General features: G+C 42.8%; 1 protein-coding gene across 5 annotated transcripts in view; it reads right to left on the bottom strand.

Moving 5' to 3' along the window:
* Positions 1-13,098: 13,098 nt before the first annotated feature.
* Positions 13,099-21,846, bottom strand: part of Tbc1d5 (TBC1 domain family member 5) — a 482,236-nt gene continuing 473,488 nt past the window's right edge. For all 5 annotated transcript variants that reach the window (XM_048355931.1, XM_048355930.1, XM_048355929.1 and 2 more), the window contains 2 exons: positions 20,927-21,070; positions 13,099-15,898 (listed from right to left, as the gene is read on the bottom strand). In XM_048355931.1, coding sequence (XP_048211888.1) covers positions 15,605-15,898; positions 20,927-21,070 — 438 coding nt within the window. In that variant the 3' untranslated portion in view covers positions 13,099-15,604. The remainder of the gene's footprint in view (positions 15,899-20,926; positions 21,071-21,846) is intronic.

Below are 21,846 nucleotides of genomic sequence, written 5' to 3' on the forward strand. Positions count from 1 at the left end.
AAAGCTCAATATAGACCTACCCTATGACCCAGCCATACCACTCCTAGGCATCTATCCTAAACAGCAAACCCCAAGATATCAAAAAGACATTTGTACTTTGTTTATCGCGGCACAATTCACATTAGCCAAAATATGGAAACAACCCAGATGCCCCTCCACAGATTAATGGATCCAAAAAATATGGTACTTATACACAATGGATTACTACATAGCGATTAGGAATGGTGAAATATTGTTATTTGCAGGGAAATGGTCAGAACTCGAACAAATAATGTTGAGCGAGACAAGCCTAGAACACAGAAAACAAAGGGGCACGATCTCCCTGATATATGACTGTTAACAAAGGGAGATGGAGAGACAGTAGAGACCAAGTCTGTGAAACCAAAAACTGATTGTCAAATAGTATTCCCCACAGGATTGGGGCAGCGACCCAACAGTATGTAACTAAAACCAAACAATTACTCAACATATAAAGGTCAAAAATTGACCTCTCAGGGGAATACAATAGCTCAAAAGCTATGTATGTATGTTCATATAAGACTACTGTCGACATATGGTCTAATATCGACATTACATTTAAAGCCTTAGGCGAACTTTCTTGGGCGTGGCCACGTGGCTACTGTATATGTTCTTGATACATTGTATATTGTATATATGTCTACCTGACCTAGAGAAGGGATAGAAAAACAGGGTGTAAGATATCACAAGAAATGTACACATTGCCCTACTATGTAACTGTACCCTTTTTGTACAACACCTTGTCAAAAAATTTGTGTTCAATTGTTGGGGTCAGCTGCACCTTTAAGGGGCCACAGCTGACCTCAGCCTGTCCCTCCCCTTCCTGTCTTTAACCGGAAGAGAAGGAAGTCTGACATCACTTAAGGGACAGCTCCTTGGGACCAATCAGGGGCCCCTCTCTTGTGCCCGCCATTAGGGTATCTCTGGGGGGTTCCTCATTTGAATAAAGAGAAGCCCTAATGGCTTTCTCCAGGGGCCCATGCGTCCGTGTCATTCTTGGCGGCTTTGGGGCACCCTGCGACCACACGCCACCGAGGCTACCCGTGGCCATCGCTCCCTCGTGAGCGATCATGGACCACCCGGGAAGGGGCGGACAAGCCCCTTCCCCCCCCCCCCCAAGCGAGGGGAAGTGGAGAGAGAGAGACGAGGCTACCTGTGGCCATCGCTCCCACGTGAGAGCGATAAAGGGCCACCCGGGAAGGGGCGGACAAGCCCCTTCCCCCCCCAAGCGAGGGGAAGTCGAGAGAGCCCACATTCAATTAATAAATAAAAAAAATATCGTCTTAGGGGCTGGGAATATGGCGTAGTGCTAGAGTGCTTACATGAAGCCCTGGGTTCGATTCCTCAGCACCACATATATAGAAAAGGCCAGAAGTAGGACTGTGGCTCAAGTGGCAGAGTGCTAGCCTAGAGCAAAAGAAGCTCAGGGACAGTGCCCAGGCCTGAGTTCAAGCCCCGGGACTGGAAAAAAAAAGGGTAAAACTTTAAAATATCTTCTTTTGAGAAATTTTCATTATTAGTCTGCTTTTTACTTATTTTTGCTGGTGGTACTCAGGCTTTGAATTTTTTTTAATATAGTCTGGATATTGATACCTTGAAATTGAATAGTTTTCAGTATCTCCTCCATTCTGCACATTCTCTCTCTACTCTGCTGATGGTCTCCTTTGCTGTACAGTGTCTTAATCTGATAAAATCCTATTTGTCTATTTTTGCTTTGTTCCCTGTGATTTTTGAGTCTCAAATTTTATCATCTTTATACCTACTTTCCAAAGCATTTCTTCTGTGTTTTCTTTCTAGTACTCTGGGTTTGATGTCTTCCACGTAGGCTTTTGATTCATTTTGAATTTGTTTTTGTGATGGTGAGAGGAAGGAGTTCTTTCATTTTCTGCATATATGTATCTAACCTACACGTATTTGTTAACACAATTTATTGAAGTGCCTTTCTTCAATCTTAGGTTCTTGGCACTTTCTTCAACACCCCCCCCCCGCCCCCCTCTCCTTGCTCTGTGAATGTGTGCTCATTTCTGGGTTCTCTATTCTGCTGTGTTGGTTTATGTCCTGGTTTTAATTCTAATATCATGGGTTATGGTTACGACAGTAGCATGCTTTGAAGTCAGATGTTATGATGCCTCTAGCTTTTTTCCCCTTCTTCCTCAAGATTGCTTTGGCCACTTTGGGTCTGTTGTGGTTAAATGTGCATTTTAGGGTTTATTTTTCAATTTCTGTGAAGGAAATTATTGGTATTCTGTTAGAAATTTTGTTGAATATATAGATTACTTTGGGTAGTATGGTCATTTATACAGTATTCATTTTCCCTATGCTTGAACATGAATTTTGGTATCCTGTATAGTTGCTTTAATATTTTGTCATTTCTGTAGAAGAGATGCTTCACTTAGCTGGGTAAATTCCTAAATATTGAAATTCTCATAGCTATAAGTAATGGAATTGATTTCTTGATTTCTTTTTCAGTAAGTTTATTATTTCTGTACAAAAATTATTGTTATTTTCTAAATTGATTTTGTTTCTGTATCTCCTACATTTATATATCATTTCTGATAGCTTTATGATCAAATATGTTGCCTTTTCTAAGTACAAAATGTTGTAAAGATGGATTTATTAACTTCTTCCTTTCCACTCTGGCTGTCCTATATTTCCTTCTCTTACCTATTATTGCTAAGACTTCCAATCCTGTATTAAATAAGAATGGTAAAACTGGACATCCTTGTATTATTCTAGATCTTAGAGGAAATTCCTCTTGCTTTTCCCCATTTAATATGATATTGGTTGTGAGTCTTTCATATGTAATCTTTAATATCTGAGGTATGGTTCTTCTATGACTAATTTGTTGAGCATATCATGGAGCAATATTGAGTCTTACTGAATCTTTCATGCACCTATTGGGGTTGTATCCTTTATTCTGTTGATGTATTATATTGTATTTGTTGACTTGTGCATGTCGAATCACTTTTACATCTTTGGTCATGAAGTTGATCTTTTTGGTATGCTGTTTAATTACCTTTTGCTGGTGTCTTGTTGCTTGTTTTGCATCTATAGCCATGAACTTATGAATCTGTATTTATCTTTTTTGTTGTATTTTGTTTTTATATCAGGTTGTGCCACCTTTATAAAAATAGTTGGAGGAGTTTCTTCCATTTTATATTTTTGGGAATAACTTAAGAAATATTCATTTAGATAAGTTTTTCTTTAAGTATTTTGTAGAATTTAGAAATGATCAGGCCTTGGACTTTTAATAAAAGACTTTTAACTAATTGAAGTCTTTTAATTACTGCTTCAGCCACATTATTCATTACTAGATTTTCTTCCTTGTTGATTCAATTTTAGTAAGTGTTATGTGTCTAGAAAATTATCCATTTTTCCTAGGCTAATGTTTTAGTATAGCTGTCCATAGTAGTTTTTTTTTGTGTGTGTGAGTCTTTGCCTCTCTACTTTAACAGTATCATTTGTAATGTCTTTTCTTTCTCACCTCTGATATTATTTAATTGGGCCTTCTCTCTTACTTCTTTTGTTAGTATAACTAAAGGTTTGTTGATGTTCAAAGAAATTAACTTTTGTTTCATTGATCTGCATTTTAAAAGTTTCAGTTACATTTATTTTCTGATCTTATTCTTTCCTTCTAATTTTGGATTTGGTTGTTTTCTAAGTGCTTTACGTGCATTATTAGGCTACTTATTTGAAATATATTGACTGTATGTGTTCCTACCGTAAACTTCTTTCTGTTTTCACTCTTTCTTGGTGTATACTACAGATTTCATAGGTTGTGTGCTTGTTTTTGTTTCAAGGATATTTTTTATTTCTCTCGAACTTCTCCAGTTACCACTGATCATTATGAACATATTATTCAATTTCTACATATTTGTATCTTTTCTCCCCCCATTTATACATATTTTTCATTCATTGTCTTTGTTACTAGCAATTGAACCAAGGGTCTCACACATGCCAGGCATGCACTCTTAAATTTTGAGCCAAACTCCTAGTCCTTCTGAATTTTGTATTTTATTTCTGAGATTGAGTCTTAAGAACTTTGCCTTGACTAGCCTCAAATGCATGATACTCCTTCTTCTCTCTCTTGATTAGCTTGCATTAAAGGCAATGTGCCACCATATCTGGCTTCCATTATTTTTCTTGATTTTCAGTTTCAGTCTACAGTGAGAAGATACATGGTATGATTTCAGGCATCTGGCTTTTTGCTGATTTATTGGAGACAAGAGTGGCACAGATTTGTCTTCCTGGGTTGACTTCAAAAGTTAATTCTGAGATTTCAGTTCCTGAGTAGGTAGGATTATTATCATGAGCTCCTGGTGCCTAATTCATTTTTTTTCTATTATTGTTCCTGCTGTTGAGGCTATTGTGAATGGAATTTGCATTGTTCTCCTACTTTCCCTGTCCATGTATTCATTGTTGGTATACAAAAAAGTCACTGGTTTATGAGTTTATTTTGTAGCCTGCTACTTTGCCAAAGTTATTAGCTCTACCAACTTGTGGGTGGAGTCTTCAGTGCCCTTTCCATGTAGGATCATATCATCTGCAAATAGGGATAGTTTGACTTCCGCCTTCCAATTTAGATCCCTTTTTATATGTTGTTGTTGTTGTTATTATTATTATTTTGCCTTATTGCTCTGACTAGGACTTCTACTATTATATTGAATAGGAGTGGAGAGCATAGACATCTTTATTTTGTTCCTGATTTTAGAGGAAATAGTTTAAGTTTTTCACCATTTAGCATGATATTGCTGTATTTGTCATATATAGCCTTTATTATGTTAAAGTATGATCCTCTATTCCTAGCTTTTCCAGAGCTTTTATCATGAAAGATGTTGGATTTTGTCAAAGGCTTTTTCTGTATCTATTGAGATGATCATGTGATTGCTGTTCATGATTCTATTTATGTGTTGTATTACATTATTGATTTATGCACTAAATCAGTAATAAAGATAAATTTATTATTGATATGTAATTCCAGCCTTTTATCCCTGGGATTGTAACCAACTTAGTTATGGTGTACATTTTTTCAGTTAGTTGTTGAATTTGATTATTAATTATTTCATTGAGGAGGTTTGCATCTATGTTTATCAAAGAGACTGTTCTTTTCTGGTTATATTTTTAGTTTTGGGAAGAGTATAATGCTGGCTTCATAGAATGAAATTGGTCGAGTTCCTTCCTTTCTTATATGTTTCAGGAATATTGGTGTAAGCTCTTCTTTAAAGGTCTTGTAGAATTCAGCTAGGAAATCTGTCAAATACTGGGTTTTTTATTGTTTGGAAATTCTTTATGCTGTTTCAATCGCATTACTTGCTATTGATCTATTTAAGTAGTTTATATCTTCTTGGCTCCATGTTGGTACATTGAGATTATGCAGGAATACATTAGTTTCTACTAGATTTTCCAGAGTAAGTAAAGGCTTTGCAAAGTATTTCCTCATAATGTTCTGGATTTTGCTTGTATTTTTGACATTCCCTTTTTCTAATCCCTAGTTTTATTTATCTGAATGATTTATCTTCTCCTTTTATTCAGATTAATTAAGGGTTTATCAATTTTGTCTTTTCAAAGAGCTAACATTTTGTTTGATTCTTTGTTAGTTATTTAAGTCACTATTTCATTGGCTTCTGCCCTAATTTTTATTATTTCTTTCTTTCTATCCAGTGGTTTTGTGTTTGATTTATTCTTGTTTTTCTAAGAGCTTGAGATGCACCATTAGTGCGTTTGAGATTTCTCATTTTTTTGATGGAGGCATTCACCCCATAAATTTTATTCTTAGAACTGCCTTTGCTGTGTTCTAAAGGTTCTGATAGGTTCAGTGTTTATTTTCATTGGATTCTAGTCCTTTTGGATTTTCCCTCATTCCTTTTATGACCCACTTCATTCCTTCTGTGACCCATTGTGTTGTTCCCTCTCTGTAAGTTTGAATATTTTCTGTGCTTTCTTTTGCTGTTGAGCTCTAATTTTATTTTATCATGTGACAGAATACAGGAGGTTATTTCAACTGTGTTTTCTGAGATTTACTTTAAGACACAGAGTATGATCTGTCTTGCAGAACGTATACTGTGCAGCTGGAATTTCCAAAATATTCTGTAAATATATACAGGTCCAGTTGGTCTACGGCATCATTTGAATCTTAAGTTTCTTTAATTTTTCCTGGGTGACCTATTTGTTGGTGAGAGTGAAATGTTGAAATTTCCAGCTTTCATTATATTGGGGCCTACCAAATTTGGGTTCCCCTACATTTGATGCATAGATGTTAAGAATTATTATGTCTTCTTGATTGAAAGTTCCCTTTACTACTATGAAGTGACTTTTTTATTTTCTGACTAATTTTGGTTTGATATCTACTTTTTAAAAATATGAGTATAGCTACTGCCTGCCTGCTTTTGTGATCCATTTGCTTGGAAGACTTTTCCCCCAACCTTTCATCCTAAACCAGTATTTGTTCATGTCAATAGATTTGTTTCTTGTGGACAACAGATAGTTGTCTTTTGGTTCAACTTGATATTTGTGTGTTTTGATTGGAGAATGGAGTATTTTCATAAAGTGTAAAAGAATGAAAGGAGTATTTCTGGCTATTTCACACAAAATTTTAGTTTTATATTTCTTCATGTTCCTGCTATTTTTAACTATTCCTGTGGTAGGATATGTTTTAACCTTTATGTTGATATTTTCTTGTGTGCAGGATGCCTTTGAGTATCTTCTATAGTGCTAGTTTGGTGGTTATAAAATGCTTTAGCTTTTCACATGGAAGATTTTAATTTATCCTCCTGTCATGAATGATACCTTTGTTAAATAGAATATTATGAGTTGTCATTGTTGACTTTCAGGATTTGAAAAACATCATTCCAAGCCCTTCGTGTTTCTAAGGTTTCTGTTGATGTCTGTTATTCTGATAGACTTCTTTTGTGGGATATATATTATATATATGTGTGTGTATATGTGTGCATGCATATATACATGCATATGTATGTATATATACTTGTATGTATGTATATATAATATATATTATACATATAACATTTTATATATATTTATAATTTCCTTTACAGCTTTTGGTATTTGGAGAGGTAGGGAACTAGTTTCTCTTTTCTTCATGTGGATATCGAGTTTTCCCAGCATCATGTATTAAAGACACTGTTCTTCCAATGTATGTTTTGGCAAAGATGAAGTGGCTATTTACATGTGAGTTTTTGGTTCTCTATTACTTGGTTCTCTATTCTTTTTCATTGTATGTTTTTATGTCACTGTGTTTTGGTGACTAGAGCTTGTAATATATGAACTCCAGATTTGTGATACCTCTGTCTTTATGTTCAAATTGCCTTAGCTCATTGAGTTCTCTGTGCTCCCTTTTAAAAAACTAATACTGTAACTAAAAATTCCATTCATCATGTCTTTCTCTGAAACCTTTCATTTATTCAAAACAATGACCAGGGGCTGGGAATGTGGCTTAGGAGGTAATTGCAGAAATTTGGGTGCATGGACCAAAATTAAACATTTTGAAATCAGCTTTATGCAGGAAAGTCTGGGTCACTCAATAAAGTCTAATTTGTCTTTTCAAAGAAAGGGGACAGTGACCCTGATGTCATCTTGGGGCATAATATGGGTGGAATATTTGTCTGTGTGTTTTGGGACCATAGGTACACAAAGGCTACTTCACAGCAGGCTTCATATGTGTTGGTCCTTCTTAACATTCTGGTGGATCATCACTGTTACTTGACTGAGATTTGTGCAAGCCAGTTTAACCCTGGGAAAGCCATTTCCTGGGTGGCTTGCTTTTGCCATTGGCATGTGATTAGATGCAACACATTCCTTCTGTCAGTGGCTCTGACAGTTGGGTGGAAGGGCGTTGGAGTCTCATGATGGCTGGGTTCCTGAATCACTCACTGCATGGGGGAGAGCAAGGACAGTCATGGAAACCTTGAAGTAGCACTGGAGTGAGTAAAGAACTTTTGTTTTTAAGCCACTGACATTTCTAGATTTTTGTATTACATAGTGGCAAATATCATCTGTTGCATCATAAAATGTGTTTCTTACTCCCACTTCAAATGGGGGCCACACCCATCTGAATGAGCTGACAACAAGCCTTGTGGGAGGAGAGGTAACCTAAAGTCCAGTAGAGTTGTCCCTAGTTCAACTAGAGGCCCAAGGCTCCTCTCCTCCAGTGTCCTTTCATGTGGGACAGCTGTGATGTTTGCACCTGGGGACAGAAGGTTTAGCAAGCTCTCACCTGGCTTTGAGCAGATCCTGTGGTTAGCAACTCTGCCAGCAACCAGCCACAGCACACTTTCTCTGAATCTCTAAGGCTCAGGATTCTGAGAACTCAGCAGCCTTGCCACCCACCATCTTCACAGCACTGGGGAAGAACATGCATTCACACGCCTAGCAATATGCCTCTGGATTTTACCATACAGACTTTGGTCTGCTGTTGGACATAGTGTAGGGGGGAACCACAGGAGTTTCTGTGGTTGTGCAGAGCCCATCACCTTCAGGAGCTTGAGGCACCCCAGATTTCACCATTCTGCTGGGGGTGGTATCATAGGGCTGTTAGGTGTCTTGAGTCAGTGTGAGTGAAAGCAAGGCAGAGTGGCATGCCACCAGCTGCAAAGAGGCCGCACTTGGCATGGAAGCTTGGATTTTCTACATTGCTCAAAGACCTCTCTTAACTAGGAGAAAGGCCTGGAAAGAGCCCTGGAGTCTAGTGACTAAGGCTGGGCATCTGTCTCTGAGTCTGAGCAGTCTTGGGATCTGCTCAGAGTTCATCTGGTTCTGCCCCAAGTTATTATAACTTTTATGGGAATGGCAGCAAAGAATGACAAAGAAGCTTGGGAAAATGCATGGGCTGGTCTTCAAAATGTAGGAAGAAAAGGGGATTCCCATTTTAGGTCTCTAGAATCATCTCTTCTCACCTCTTAAAGTTTTTTGGGTCGTCATTCACATCCCAGTGGTCCAGCTTGGTAGTTCTGTCCCTCCCCTCAAGGGAAGTACATTGGGCTTCCCAGCACATTTTTCTGTTTCCTCATCTAAAGAGAGCCATTTGCACATCTGCTGGGCCTCCCCCTTTACTCTGGCGGATTGTGAGCTCTCTGAGGACAGGGATCTGTTATTTTACTGCTTGTCTTCCCCTGAGTTCAGTGCTTGGCTCATGCTAAGTATACGATAAATGGTAGGACTCAGGAACTCTTCTCAAGAAGTGAAATGCAGAGATTGTGTTGAGCAGGAAGGAGAACCAGGAAAGATATGTGGTCTCGAGATGAGAGTTTAGAGGATGATGTCCATCTCTGCATAGCCACCCTTCCCCAATTTCCATTTTGTTGATGACTCTGATTTGGGAAGGCTAGTGGTATGCCTTTGCTTTGTTCTGCAGTCTCAGTTGAGAAAAAAGAATTCATTTCTAAGATGACATTGTAAATTATTATTGACTATTGGCTCTTTCCCATAGGTTTCTTCCTCCCCCCCTCCCCCCGCTCAACTTCACCCTCTATAGCTGCTTGGGGTTTCCTCGCTGCATGGTGGCCAGGACCAAAAAGGGAGTGTTCTTTGAAACAAGAAGTAGAAGCTGTAGGAGACTAGAAAGTGTTAATGCATTGTGTCCTCCAGTCCTCCATCTTCTACATGTTGAGAAGTCACAGAACCAAGATGCAAGGTTGGAGGAACAGTCTCAAAGTTTGGGGATGATACTTTGAAACAATGGAGATAAGTGAATAGCAACACATAGTACATGGTTAGGTTGGAGCTTCTGAGCTCTATAGTACAGCTGGAGCATCCATAGTCTACTTCAGGATGGCTGGGCCTCTTTCAGCCACCTGAAGAAGCGTCCATTTGGTGAGCACAGCAGGCACTGTTCTCCTAGAGCAGCCACAGTAGTACTTTGTACATGGGCTTCTGGGACACTGCCCTCCCCCCCCCCCGCCCCCTCATTTGGGTGGGCTGTGACTCTCTTGGGTCAAATGTGGTAGAGGTGATATTGGTGCTATGGGACTGTGTGTTCAGCAGGTCATAACAGGTCAAGTTACTTCATATGGCTCTTCTCTCTCCACAGGCCACTCTGACATCAAAGTTAGTAGCCATACCCCAACCTTTAAGGCTACAGAGGCCCTAGACCACAGAGCAATACAGCAGGTCATTCCACTGTACTGTGGCTAAATCCTTGATCTGAAGCATAATAAATGGCTGGCAGCACTATGGCCCGCAGTACAGTCATTTGTTATGAAGCAACCAGTACTGTGGGAAAAACAAACACAACACTGGGACCTCTGGACACTGCTTGTGCACCTCAGAGCTGACTGGCCAATGGAGACCATTCACATCCAGGTATAAACTGGAGATCAGACAGGGGTCTTGGGCAGGTGGGCAGGGGCTGAGCACAGCCTGGTGAGGTGGGTGGAGATAGTGGCCCTCCATCTTGAGGACTCATGGGATCATCTGCTCCCAGACAGGGGTGAGCTGGATATTCAGGATGAGTCCTCTCTGAGGTGGAATGGGCAGGGGGCTGAGGGAACTGTGGGCATAGACTGAGGACGGGGAGGTCATGTACAGAGCTGTGAGATTTGGCATGGGAGGCTGAGTGGCTGGGGTCGAGGGCAGAGCTGAGGAGCAAGAGGTGGCCATGCTGTGCTGAGGACCAAGGATGATGTGGGAAAGGCAGTAAACAGCCATCTCTGCATGGTGGCCTTGCTGGCTGACCTTCCTAAAGGGTAGGGGAAGGAGAGGTGACAGCACTGCAGCCCAGCATCCCCACAGCTACACCTTGGTAGATACATGTCTCTTCATTCCTCTGCAAGACATGGGGGCTCCTGTTATCTGGTCACTACCTGAGCTGGTAAGGATGCTGCCATTGAGTTCCCATGGTCTACTGTGGCCTGGGCACTCTGTGGCAGTCATTGGAGGTTTGGCCTTTCAAGTCCTCAGTGAGGGACTTCCCCCACACAAAAACTGTCTGTGGGAAGCCTAATCTTCACCCCCAACCAATTTCTAACATTTACTGAGCAGGAAGTGGGTGAGGCTGACTCCTGCGGGCCACTTCCCTGCCCTCTAGGAGCCCTTCCTGGCTGGCTGGAGGTGTCCTCTGGGCTACCATAGCCTTTCATTATTCCCAATCTTTTTTCTTAATATAGAATTATACTATATTTACCCTTTACTAGAATATGTGTCTTTAGGACCTTACGTTTACAGGGTGTCTACTTGAGACTGGGACAGGGATTGATGTGGAGAGGAGCTTTCTGGGAAGGTCATTCCTATGCAGAGGTTGTTGGTGACACACATTCTTAAAAGGCAACATTCTGGCTGGGGCAGAGGCAAATTAGAAAATAAAACTGGAACTGTTCATTGTACCTCTAACAAGCCATTCCGGGCCATGGAAGCTGGTGCTTTAAGGTCCTGGAGTCAACTCAAATGCAGAGGTTTGGCCCTAACTCTTCCATGGAACTTTGTTCCTCCTTTGTCAGCACAGAATAAGGGAAGGAGCACCTCCTCTACCCTCATCTGAGGGCTAGGGCCCAACCTGGCAGGCCTGGCTGCCTTCCTCTCTCCTTCCTGGGGGGAGATGGCTTCTGTGGTGAACCTCCAGGTGGAGAGGTGCAGCTGGACGGGGAAGTTCCTGAGCTCCTCCTGGTCAGCTGGGGTGTGGATGAGGTACTTGGTGGGCATGTTGTGGCTGGGGTATCTGGGGTTACCATCACTAGCCTGGGCCACCTGAGAAATGCTCCACTTTTGCACTAGTAGAGCCTGAAGGGAAGACACAGGAGGGACAGTCCTTTACTGGCAGCATCTGGAACCCAGAGGTTGAGAAGGGCCAAGGATACCATCCCAGGCATCTTCTCTGTCCCCCATCCTGCAGCCTCTCACCAATGCATTATGAGTATAAATGAGGCTTCCAGGGCAAACCAGAGCTGCCAGGGGAGAGGGAGAAGGGCAGCTCTCTGGGAGATGGAGCACACCTACGATCGGGGCTCCACCTCCAGGGCCTCTCCAAGAACCACTGATCATCCTAAAATTGCTCTGCTTCATGGTCCAGCTGCCCCACTAGTGTTGTCACAGTGTGTGTATGAAGAAACTGAGGCCCAAGTTGTAGGGGAGGAGGAGGATATGACAGGGGGCTATGGCATGGGGTTTGGCCAGGTACCTGCAGCAACACCAAGCTCTGCCCCTCCTGCATGCTCTTACTGGAAAAAGTCAAGCTACACTTCAGTTTGCGTCAGTTCTTTATTATAACCATATTGAATGGGATGGCTATGCCAAGATGCTAAATTATTTCCTAAGTCATGAGTTACAGCATGAAGATGGATGAGAAACAAGTGACAGGATATAAATGGCACCGCTGAGGTTCTAAAATCAAATGAATTGTGCACTGAGAGTAAAGTTATTATGACTTTTTTCTCCGGCCTGGTTACACGAACTTCATTTTCACACTATGGAGAATTGGAGTATTAACACTGAGGTCACTATTTGGCTTGTGAGAGGAAGCCTGGCTTTCTGGCAGCTCCTCAGTTCTGTTTTCTAGGAGCCGTGGCTTCCTCAGTGCATCTGCTCTGGTCACAGGGAAGGGGCCAGGTATGTCCTCAGGGCCGAGGACAGACAGAGCTGTCCTGGGCTAACAGGGCAGCCACTCAGCACATGGGGACATAAGTCCTCCCTTCACTTTTATTCTGTAATAAACCCTCCTCACCAAGGGTAGTTTCTTAAATAATAAAAACAAAAGCAACAAATTTGGGTCACCTATGACAGCTAATCTTTAGGAGATTGTGTGTCAAGTTTTCCCTTTGTTCTGGCATCTCTGACAAGAATAAAGGCAGCACCCACCCCCCTGTGTGGCTTCCTTAGGGCTACTAGGCCTGTGGTAAGACAGCTCAATTGTATGTGGGAAGACAAATCACAGGGAGGTGTTGGTTTAATTTTACAATCATGTCCCTTCTGCTGTGTGGTTATTTCTATCCAGATTGCAGTTAGCACTAAACTTAGCAGGAGGTTGTCTTTGCGAGGATAATCCAGTATAATTAGAATTTTCAAGTGTTATGTGACCTCTTGGCATACACATTAAGATAAGGCAAAGTAATTAGGACTCTCTAGACTATAATGCTTATATGTAAAACACAGGTAAGTTTTCTTTACTCCTATTTCCACTCTGATCTGAAAGGAATGCATGAAATACAAGGACATAAAAATAAAGGTTTCAGTTGGAGTTAATCTAAGCTTGATACATAAAATGTATTTAAATGCTAATAAAATGTGAGAGATTCCACTGATTACCACATTGTTAAAGAATGTTTCATATACTCAGAATTTTAAGAATGTGCAATTGAGCTTAAGTACCTGATGAAATAATGAACACATTATTTAATAGCACTGTAACTAATACAAATGCAAACAATGCTTAACAAGGAAGAATGAAAAGTCACGCAGAAACGAATGCCTCAAGACTGTAATCGTGTCCTGGCTTCCCTCCTTTTTGAGAAGTTGGTGAGCTGACTGAGGCCTCAGAAGCACACTGTGGAGGGGACCTACTCCTAGCATCTGGGCAGGGCTTGGGGCTTAGGGACACTAAAGGCCTAGGCAAAGGCAGAGGATCAACCTAGTTTTGATCTAGTGGGTGGCCAGTGGCTCTTTTGTAGCAGGGACATTGAGTTATAGTTCTCTCAGGACAAAGGAGAGCATGTCAGTAGCCTGTGAGAGACTGCCACTGTGGTCCTTTCTGATCTCTGTTCTAGGACCCTGATGTGGGTCTTACTTCCTACCTCAGTAATGAGAACACTAACATTTTCTCAAGTCAAGTTCTTTGTAAGGAAGCGATCAATGGCAACCTCAGGCTCACTGTGTGTATGAGGACTCAAGTTCACGAAGTATCTTCACAGGGATATGTGCTGGCAGCAACTTAGCAGTGCTGACAGGACCAGTCCCAATGAGGACCCAAAGAGCTAATTAGTGCAAAAGCCAAACAGCTGTCCACTGGTGGAAGGCCAGCCCATCTTGTTAACTGGCAAAACCATATAACTATTCAGCCTACATGTTGATGTGGCAAGAGGAGACTTCTCCTACCATTGAAGAACAAATTGGAGAGTTAATTAGAACTCCCTCTGTGGTAGCGGACTCCAGAGTCATCACCATTTTCTTGGCGATGGAATGTGAAATCATGTCATTATCACACTTGTCTGCAGAAAACACATGGTTAGCAATGGGAAGGACAGTGTTGACGCCTTCCTACTTAGCCTTTCATTTTAATAGAAAGGTACCTGGAAGGCTGCCACTGCCCAGAGCTTGTTCCTCCCTGCTAGGGTGCCTCTTCTCCACAGAGGTGAACCAGGCCCCACATCAATCTGCAGTCTCCACTGACCTCAGCAGAGAGCAGGAAGAAGAGAGGTATTCCTTCCATGGCCCTTCTTGGAGAAGAGAGAAGGTTCATGTAACAAATGCTATATCTGCTGTGGTTCCCTGAGCTACCCGCTGAGGTGGAGTCTCTGTGCAGAACTCAGGATGGGCTGGCACAGCAGGCCTGGTCCTGACAGCAGTGCTGGGATTCAAAGTTGACAGCTGAGCACAGGCTCGGAAGCTCCTGTATTAGCTCCAAGAAAGGGCAGGGCTGCGTAGGAATCGCCATGCTCCTTGCACCTGGAATGTTCTCTAGGAGCCCTGCTCCCAAAGAGGGACTCCAGATCTCGTTCCCTATCACAGCCACTTTACTTTGGATGAGAATGAGCATAGTTTTCCCTAAGCTTTTCTTCTTAGAAATAAATCTAGCTCTGTAACTAGGGAGACTTGGTCAGAAAATTAACTGTTTTCCACAGTTAAACTTAGGGTCACATTCTTCAATTCAAAAATAGTAATATTCCTGCAACTTCTGAAATCATTGCAGCAAAGGCTGTCTGACAGTGACCATGAGAGGTTCTATAAGGTGTCAAACATTTGTTTAAGGAGGAGCAGTGATCCACAAAGTCACTCAGTCTGAGGTTATCAAGGCTTGTTAACCAATCGAAGAACCTAACACCACATCACACCCAAGTATGATTCTTAAGTTTACAGTCTGCTGTGAAAGATCCTAACTTTGAGAGGTTGGTAGTAGGTTGTTTCAGCCCTGAAATCCAGCCATTCTAGTTCGTTTTATTGTACCCAACGCTGCTATATGGCTTCCCAAGGTAGGAATGAAGCAAGCAGTTTTCCATAGAACAAGCTTTCTTGACGATCAGTTTTCCTGTGGCTCATGCTTTTGAAGGAGGGAAGTTTGACTTTCACTTTGAACTCGTTTTACTCCTTCCGAATGTAGCTGACAGAGCTGTGGGACCCTCTTTGTGGGGGGAAGAAAATTGGTTCTGATGGTGGTTTGGGGCTTTTCTGATATTGAGTATGGTGCTGGGTCCCTAGCCCAGCTCTAATTCAAAGGAAGGACGGGGCATGGGGCCAGTGGTCCAGAAAGTCCCATCTGCATTTCAGTGACTATAACTCTATGTGCTCTGTGGCCTTACTTGCTTCTTTCTAGAGGGTCCCAACAGGCTGTACTAATGCCAAATGCATGCTGGGAAAGAAGCACTGTTTTCAGTGGAGTCTCCACTGGTGGAGCTTGGAGGCCACTGAGGTAGTGGTCGGGCCCCTGTTGTCAGATGTCCAGGGGACTCACAATGGTGAAGCCAGAGTCCTTGCTGCTGTCGTCATCAGGGCTGGAGCTGGGGTTGCTGGAGGAAGCCGAGGCAGGACCCATCAGGGGGTCTGAGAATACCAGTGGGGAGTAGGCTGGGGCCTGCCTCTTCCCAGCTGTGCTTCTGAGGGTGCGAAGAGCCTGGGCCTGGCCTGGGAAGGCACCCTTGGCACTGCCTCCCTCATCTTCTTTGGAAACTAAGATGAAGTCATCAGAATTCCCTCCGTCTGTGCGTGCTGGTGTTTCTGAAGAAGCCTGTGAAGTACAGTAAGCAGAACAAGTAGGTGAAAGCAGAAATTAGGAAAGGCGCAAGCAGAGGCTGTGAGCTGGGGAAGCACTGTCTAGCTGGGCCCTGTACCATATATGTCTCTGGGCAGATGCAGGGCTTGGTTCCACTGACCTGGAGGACAGATTGTGGTATAGGGCCAACAGCACCTAGTTAAGCCCCCGTGAAACTGAATGCTAGATTTCTTCTGGCCAGACTGCAGAGACAGCATCTATGATGCCAGGAGGCCGAGCTCAGGAACCAGCCACTGGCTACACTCATCATTCTTGCCAGTCTCATTAGGAGACCAGGTGTGAATCCCTTCTCCATATGCTTTACTTCTCTCATCTGTAAAGTAGGGCTAAGGAGTGTGTTTCCTAGTGTGTGGTCCCAGTGCATGAGGTGACATGTGACACTCAACGGGAGTGATTTTACTACCAACTCTGAGATGGCCTAATGCCACTACTGTGCTAATCACCTCATTTCTTTGTCGCAGCCAGCCTCATCTTGAGTGTGTATGTCTAGAGCTTCTGGGGCTAAGTGGTAGGTTCTATAAGTAGGAAACCTAAGAATGACAATTAATTGCAAAGTAGAATATTGTAAGTGGCCTTTATTTTTTAACTTAAATTAGCATTCATGGACACATGTAAGAACCAAGGATGTCGGGGGCCAGCTGGCAGAAAGCACACTTTATCAAGTGATGCTGTGCATTGATGCTAGTCTCTGAGTCTGCCTGCTTGACCTGCTAGTGCAGTGGCCTGAAGTCAGGAGATGAGTGGAGCCCTTTGGCTGGATGTGCCCCTTGGGTCCTTGGGCCTCCTTGGCTGGTTGGTCCAGGCCGCCATGGGTGGACATGCAGCCTGGAAACTGCACGTTCTCAGTGACATGTTGGGCAAGTGACTATGTAATGGTTCAGGTGCCTTAGTGAATCTGACATTAGTGAATCTTCATAACATCTAGAGAGTAGGAACAGTTTGCCTTAACACCATAGAAGGCTCTGAGGTTCCCTGTCTCCTCTTCTGAACACATTCAGTTTACAAAAAGGGAGAAAGCATATGGATTCTGGTAGAAGAAATGATTGAAAATGAGACACAGGGAAAGGGGACTTTTGGGGGTGGGTGGGTAAGGAATCAAAACCTCATCCCCATTCTATGTCTGGCATATAACCTGAGCTGCTGTTGGGAAGTAGGGCTGCTCCCTGCTTCCACATGCATGTTGTGAGCACTTAAGCCAGTGGAGTCTCAGGTTTGACTTCCTATGCCCAGGGCATGGGGACTTTGGTCCCATTACTGCCATCCTGTACTTGGTTCTCCTAAACAGTAGCTCTGAGGCTGGAAATAGAGGAACTTGTACTGTGGATCCTAGCATTAGAGGAGATGCCATGGTCAATTTACTCAGTAAGACAGCACTTACCAGGCATGCTTCTTCTCAGGGTTACAGAATAGCTTAGACAAACAAAAATTACATGCCTAGAGATCTCCACACTTTTGTTCTTTTATGAACTTCTACACCCTGCCTTTTAGTATCACAGGTCTAGAGAGCAAGCTGAGACAGGGGACCTAGAAGTTTGGCCAGTATCACAAAGAAAACTAAAGATACTGTTTTGTACTACCACACTATTTTCTAAATACAAAGATGAATTCCTAATGAATTTCCATGGCAGAGTTAACTACTTCCATTTACACAATTTGCAGAAGTTTCATAATTTCCTAGTTCAAACTTTGTACTGTCAGAAAAATTTAATTTGTAAGTTCTGCTGAAAACTGGCCAGCACTACTACAACATAAATCCCTTTTCCCTTTTCCTGCCTTCTCCAGCCTACCTCATTTCATAGCTTAAGTTCAGGTTCATAGTTAGAAGCCAGGGAGGCCAACTGTGGACCAGTACTGTTCAACAGATCCTTGCTCTGATGGAAATGTTCTCCATACTGCCAGTACTCCCTGGCCACACAAAGACACTGAACATCTAAAAAAGTGGCTAGTGTGAAATGTAACTTTTATTTCTGAATTTTAATACATTTAACATCTTAAATAAGCACACGAAGAAAATATGTACATACAGATACAAGTTTGGGACCCAAGTACCAGTAAAGTAAGGTATATGATGATTTGGTTGACCTATGAATCCAGGGTTCAAAAAGTCCTGCCTCCTCCAGTGGTGGACTTATATCCTAGAGTGGGTGAAGGGCAGAGTTTGGGAGTGATAGTTGTGTTGGCATCATAGTGAGGAGCAGGCACATCGGTGAACCACAGAAGAGCCCTGTCATAGCTCCTGATGGGGAAGGACACTTTCAGAGCCCTGAGCCGTGTCTGCACAGTAGGGAAGTTGGTCCTCCTGCACTAGGCTTTAGTGGTCAAGTTAGGACTGGGCTGTGGCACAATCCGTCATTGACTTAATGTGAGTAAGTCTATGTGTCTCAGGAGCTTGCCTATCACTAGCTCTTGGCTCCCTGTAGATGGAAGCTTATGAGAACTGCAGGCCATCGTGGGATGGCTACAGTGCCTAGCTATCATTCCTGTGGCCAGGATCCTCCCCTGCATGAGAAGGAAAAGTCAGCCAGCTCCAAACCTTGGGCTGCAGGCCTCTGCAAAAAGAGGGCTCATGGGGTTGGGAATATGGCCTAGTTGCAAGAGTGCTTGCCTCGTATACATGAAGCCCTGGGTTCGATTCCCCAGCACCACATATATAGAAAATGGCCAGAGATAGCGCTGTGGCTCAAGTGGTAGAGTGCTAGCCTTGAGCAAAAAGAAGCCAGGGACAGTACTCAGGCCCAGAGTCCAAGGCCCAGGACTGGCAAAAAAGCAAAACAAAACAAAACAAAAGGGGGGGTCAGGGATTCCTACCTGGTTGGACCCTGACCTCAACTTGTGAATCCAGTTCAGATCCTTGGGCTTAGCAGCATAAGACAGCTTATACTTGATGTGTTTTGCATCTAGGATTTTCCTTATTTCCTTGGAAGCACAGAAAGCATTACTTTCCTACTTCTCCCTACCTTAGTGAAACCTTATTCAGGAACAGTACTTTTAAGATGAACTTAAAAATATCATAGGGAAGGGGCTACAGCAGGAGCCTCTTAAACCCAGAAGGTGCTGACTAAGCCTTGGAGACACATGCAGAGATGGCTGCACCCGCATGATGCCCTGCCCGACAAGGTCTCAGAACATTTCCTCTGATAAGTATGTGGCTCAGAACCTAATCATCTTGGGCATGTGAGTGGAGGGTCCTCTGGGGGCAGCAGGGGCAACTAATATATTTGTTAGCTATTAAGCAGGAACACTTAGAGTTGAGCACCTATGCCAGTGGGGCAGAAACTGCTGCTTCTCAGGAGGATTGGCTAATATCCTTTCATGTTGTTTTAGCTAAATTTTTCCAGAAAAGACCACAAAGAACCAGTTTAAACCATCTAAACCTTCCCAGCCCCTCTTCTAGGTGACCCAAATTTTGCTCCTAAGTTCTTTGCCCCAGAGGTGGTCCAGTTTTTAAACATGCAAAGTATGAAGAAGCAAGACCTTGAGTTGTGCATGCGTGGTGAAGTCTGTCCAGTGTGAGTATGTAGTAGCTCCAGTGACATCCCCTTGCTTCCTCTGTTCTGAGAATCTGTGCTTTAGGAGGGTAGCTCTCCCTGCCTCTTCACTGCTGCTCACCCTTACTGCCTGCTCTCCTTACTGGCTGCACTCACCAAGGGCAAACCCACTGTGTTTGGTCACAGGCTCTTACAGGTAAGAAAACCAGGAACGCTATAGTTCTAAATAAAACAATTAAAAATGGCTAGGCCTATGTACAGTAATATTTGAGAAAATGATAGCAAAAAATAGAAGCAAAACATCTGTGAGGAGAAGGAGGGTTTGGAGAGCCTAAGCAAAGCTTTCAGTGTCAGTGTTGTATTTGTGTAGCTAAAAAGGCACTCTCGGCACCACATGGTGATTTCAGACAGTTTCACAAGAAGTTAACCAGAAGTCTATCTTATCAGGAAACACTCAAACTGAAAAAAAATCTCTGTTCAAATGCTATCTTGTTTTTTAAACACACAAAAACAAATTATAAAGGCTTGGACACTGTTAGACTTAAAGTGACTTGGAGAAGATTTTATTTGACATAGTAAAAGTTCATTTTAGGAAATGCACTTTATAAGCTGACTTTTTTTGGGGGGTGGTGGTACTAGTCCTTGGTGCTTGAACTAAGGGCTGGGCACTGTCCTAGAGCTTTTTTGCTCAAGGCTAGCACTCTACCACTTGCACCATAGCTCAACATGATGGCCAATTGGAGACAAGAGTCTCATGAACTTTTCCTACTTTACTGTCTTGGAACCACCTTAGATCTCAATCTCCTGAGTGGCTGTGAGCCATGGTTGCCTGCCAATGTGACTGTTTTTATATGGCTCTTTATGGAAGCAGTTTGATGATCCTTGTATTGACATTAATGAAAAGGCCTTCCTCATGAAGACAAAATTTGGTCAAAAAACCCAACAAAGCCAAAACCCAAAAAGGGTTCTAGTCAAGACAGCCTTGGGGGCTGGGGATATGGCCTAGTGGCAAGAGTGCTTGCCTCGTATACTTGAAGCCCTGGGTTCGATTCCCCAGCACCACATATACAGAAAATGGCCAGAAGTGGCGCTGTGACTCAAGTGGCAGCGTGCTAGCCTTGAGCAAAAAGAAGCCAGGGACAGTGCTCAGGCCCTGAGTCTAAGGCCCAGGACTGGCAAAAAAAAAAAAAAAAAAAGAAAAAGACAGCCTTGGGAAAACAGCATAGTACTTGTACTTCCTGTGCTTAAAGGAATAGCGAGAGCAGCTGGGAGCAACTGACCAATAACCAAGGCAGAGATTCACAGGATGACTGATTGTGCTTAGGCCCATTCTCCTTCCCACATGGTGAATGATATGACCTGTGTGGCTGAACAGAGCCTTCTGGCTCGCTGCTTTATTTCACAGTTGAATAACCTGAAATGCTTTAGTAGGGATTTCTTATAACTCTGAAAAACCGTGAAGTTAATGTAACAGTGTTCATCAGAGCTCCTGTACCTGCGTGCTAGTCCCGGAACCTTGGTTATCCTGGCCCTGCCCGCTGGAGCAGTAGTGGTCATCAGCAATAGTAATCTGCTCATTCTCCTCAGCCTCCAGTTGGCTCTGGTTGAAACGCAGGGAACCTTTGAGAATGTCTTTGATCTATTTTCAAAGAAGAAGAAAAAAGATGAATGAGTATGTAAAGGCTAGCTAAATCTACATATTTAAAAGAAGACTTGTCATTGACCTTGGCATTAATACAGAAGTCCCCTTATCTTCATTTGTTATCTGCAGCCAACTGCAGTCTAAAAATATTAAAGGGAAAAATTGCAGAAATAATTCCTAAATTTTAAATTGTGTACTATTCTGAGTAGCTGTCCCACTTCTTCTTACCTGGGGTCTTGAGTCATCCTTTTCCCCAGTGTCCACGCTACACACACTGCTGGCCAGATCACCAGACCACTGTGACACTGCAGACCCTATGCAGTAGCCAAACCCTGCTTTACAGTCCTTATCCCATTTACCTCACTTCATCTCATGAGCTTTGCATCATCACACTTCATCAGAATGAGAGAACACATTCAAATTTTTATTGTGGTATGCTGTTATAAATAGGTTTATTGCTGTTCACCTGTGTTTCATTGATAGACTGTATTATACATATGGAAAACATATACAAGGTTCAGTACTTTCCTCTATGGTTTAGACACCCACTTGTAGTCACTAGAGTCTATCCTCGGATAAGGAAAGACTTCTGCATTATGAATATTAACATGAGTATTCTAAGGAAGAAGTGATAAGGAAGCTGAAGTTTACCAAAGTTGTGGACTAAACAGTGAGCAAGGGAAACCTTGGGGTGTTAACAGGCAGATGGGTGGTGTCTTACATAGGGAGCCCCATTTGCCTGCACAATGTCCTGGTGCACAGCTTTAGCTAAA

This window comes from Perognathus longimembris, chromosome 10 (genome assembly GCF_023159225.1).
Source record: "Perognathus longimembris pacificus isolate PPM17 chromosome 10, ASM2315922v1, whole genome shotgun sequence".
In the NCBI taxonomy this organism is placed as follows: Eukaryota; Metazoa; Chordata; class Mammalia; order Rodentia; family Heteromyidae; genus Perognathus; species Perognathus longimembris.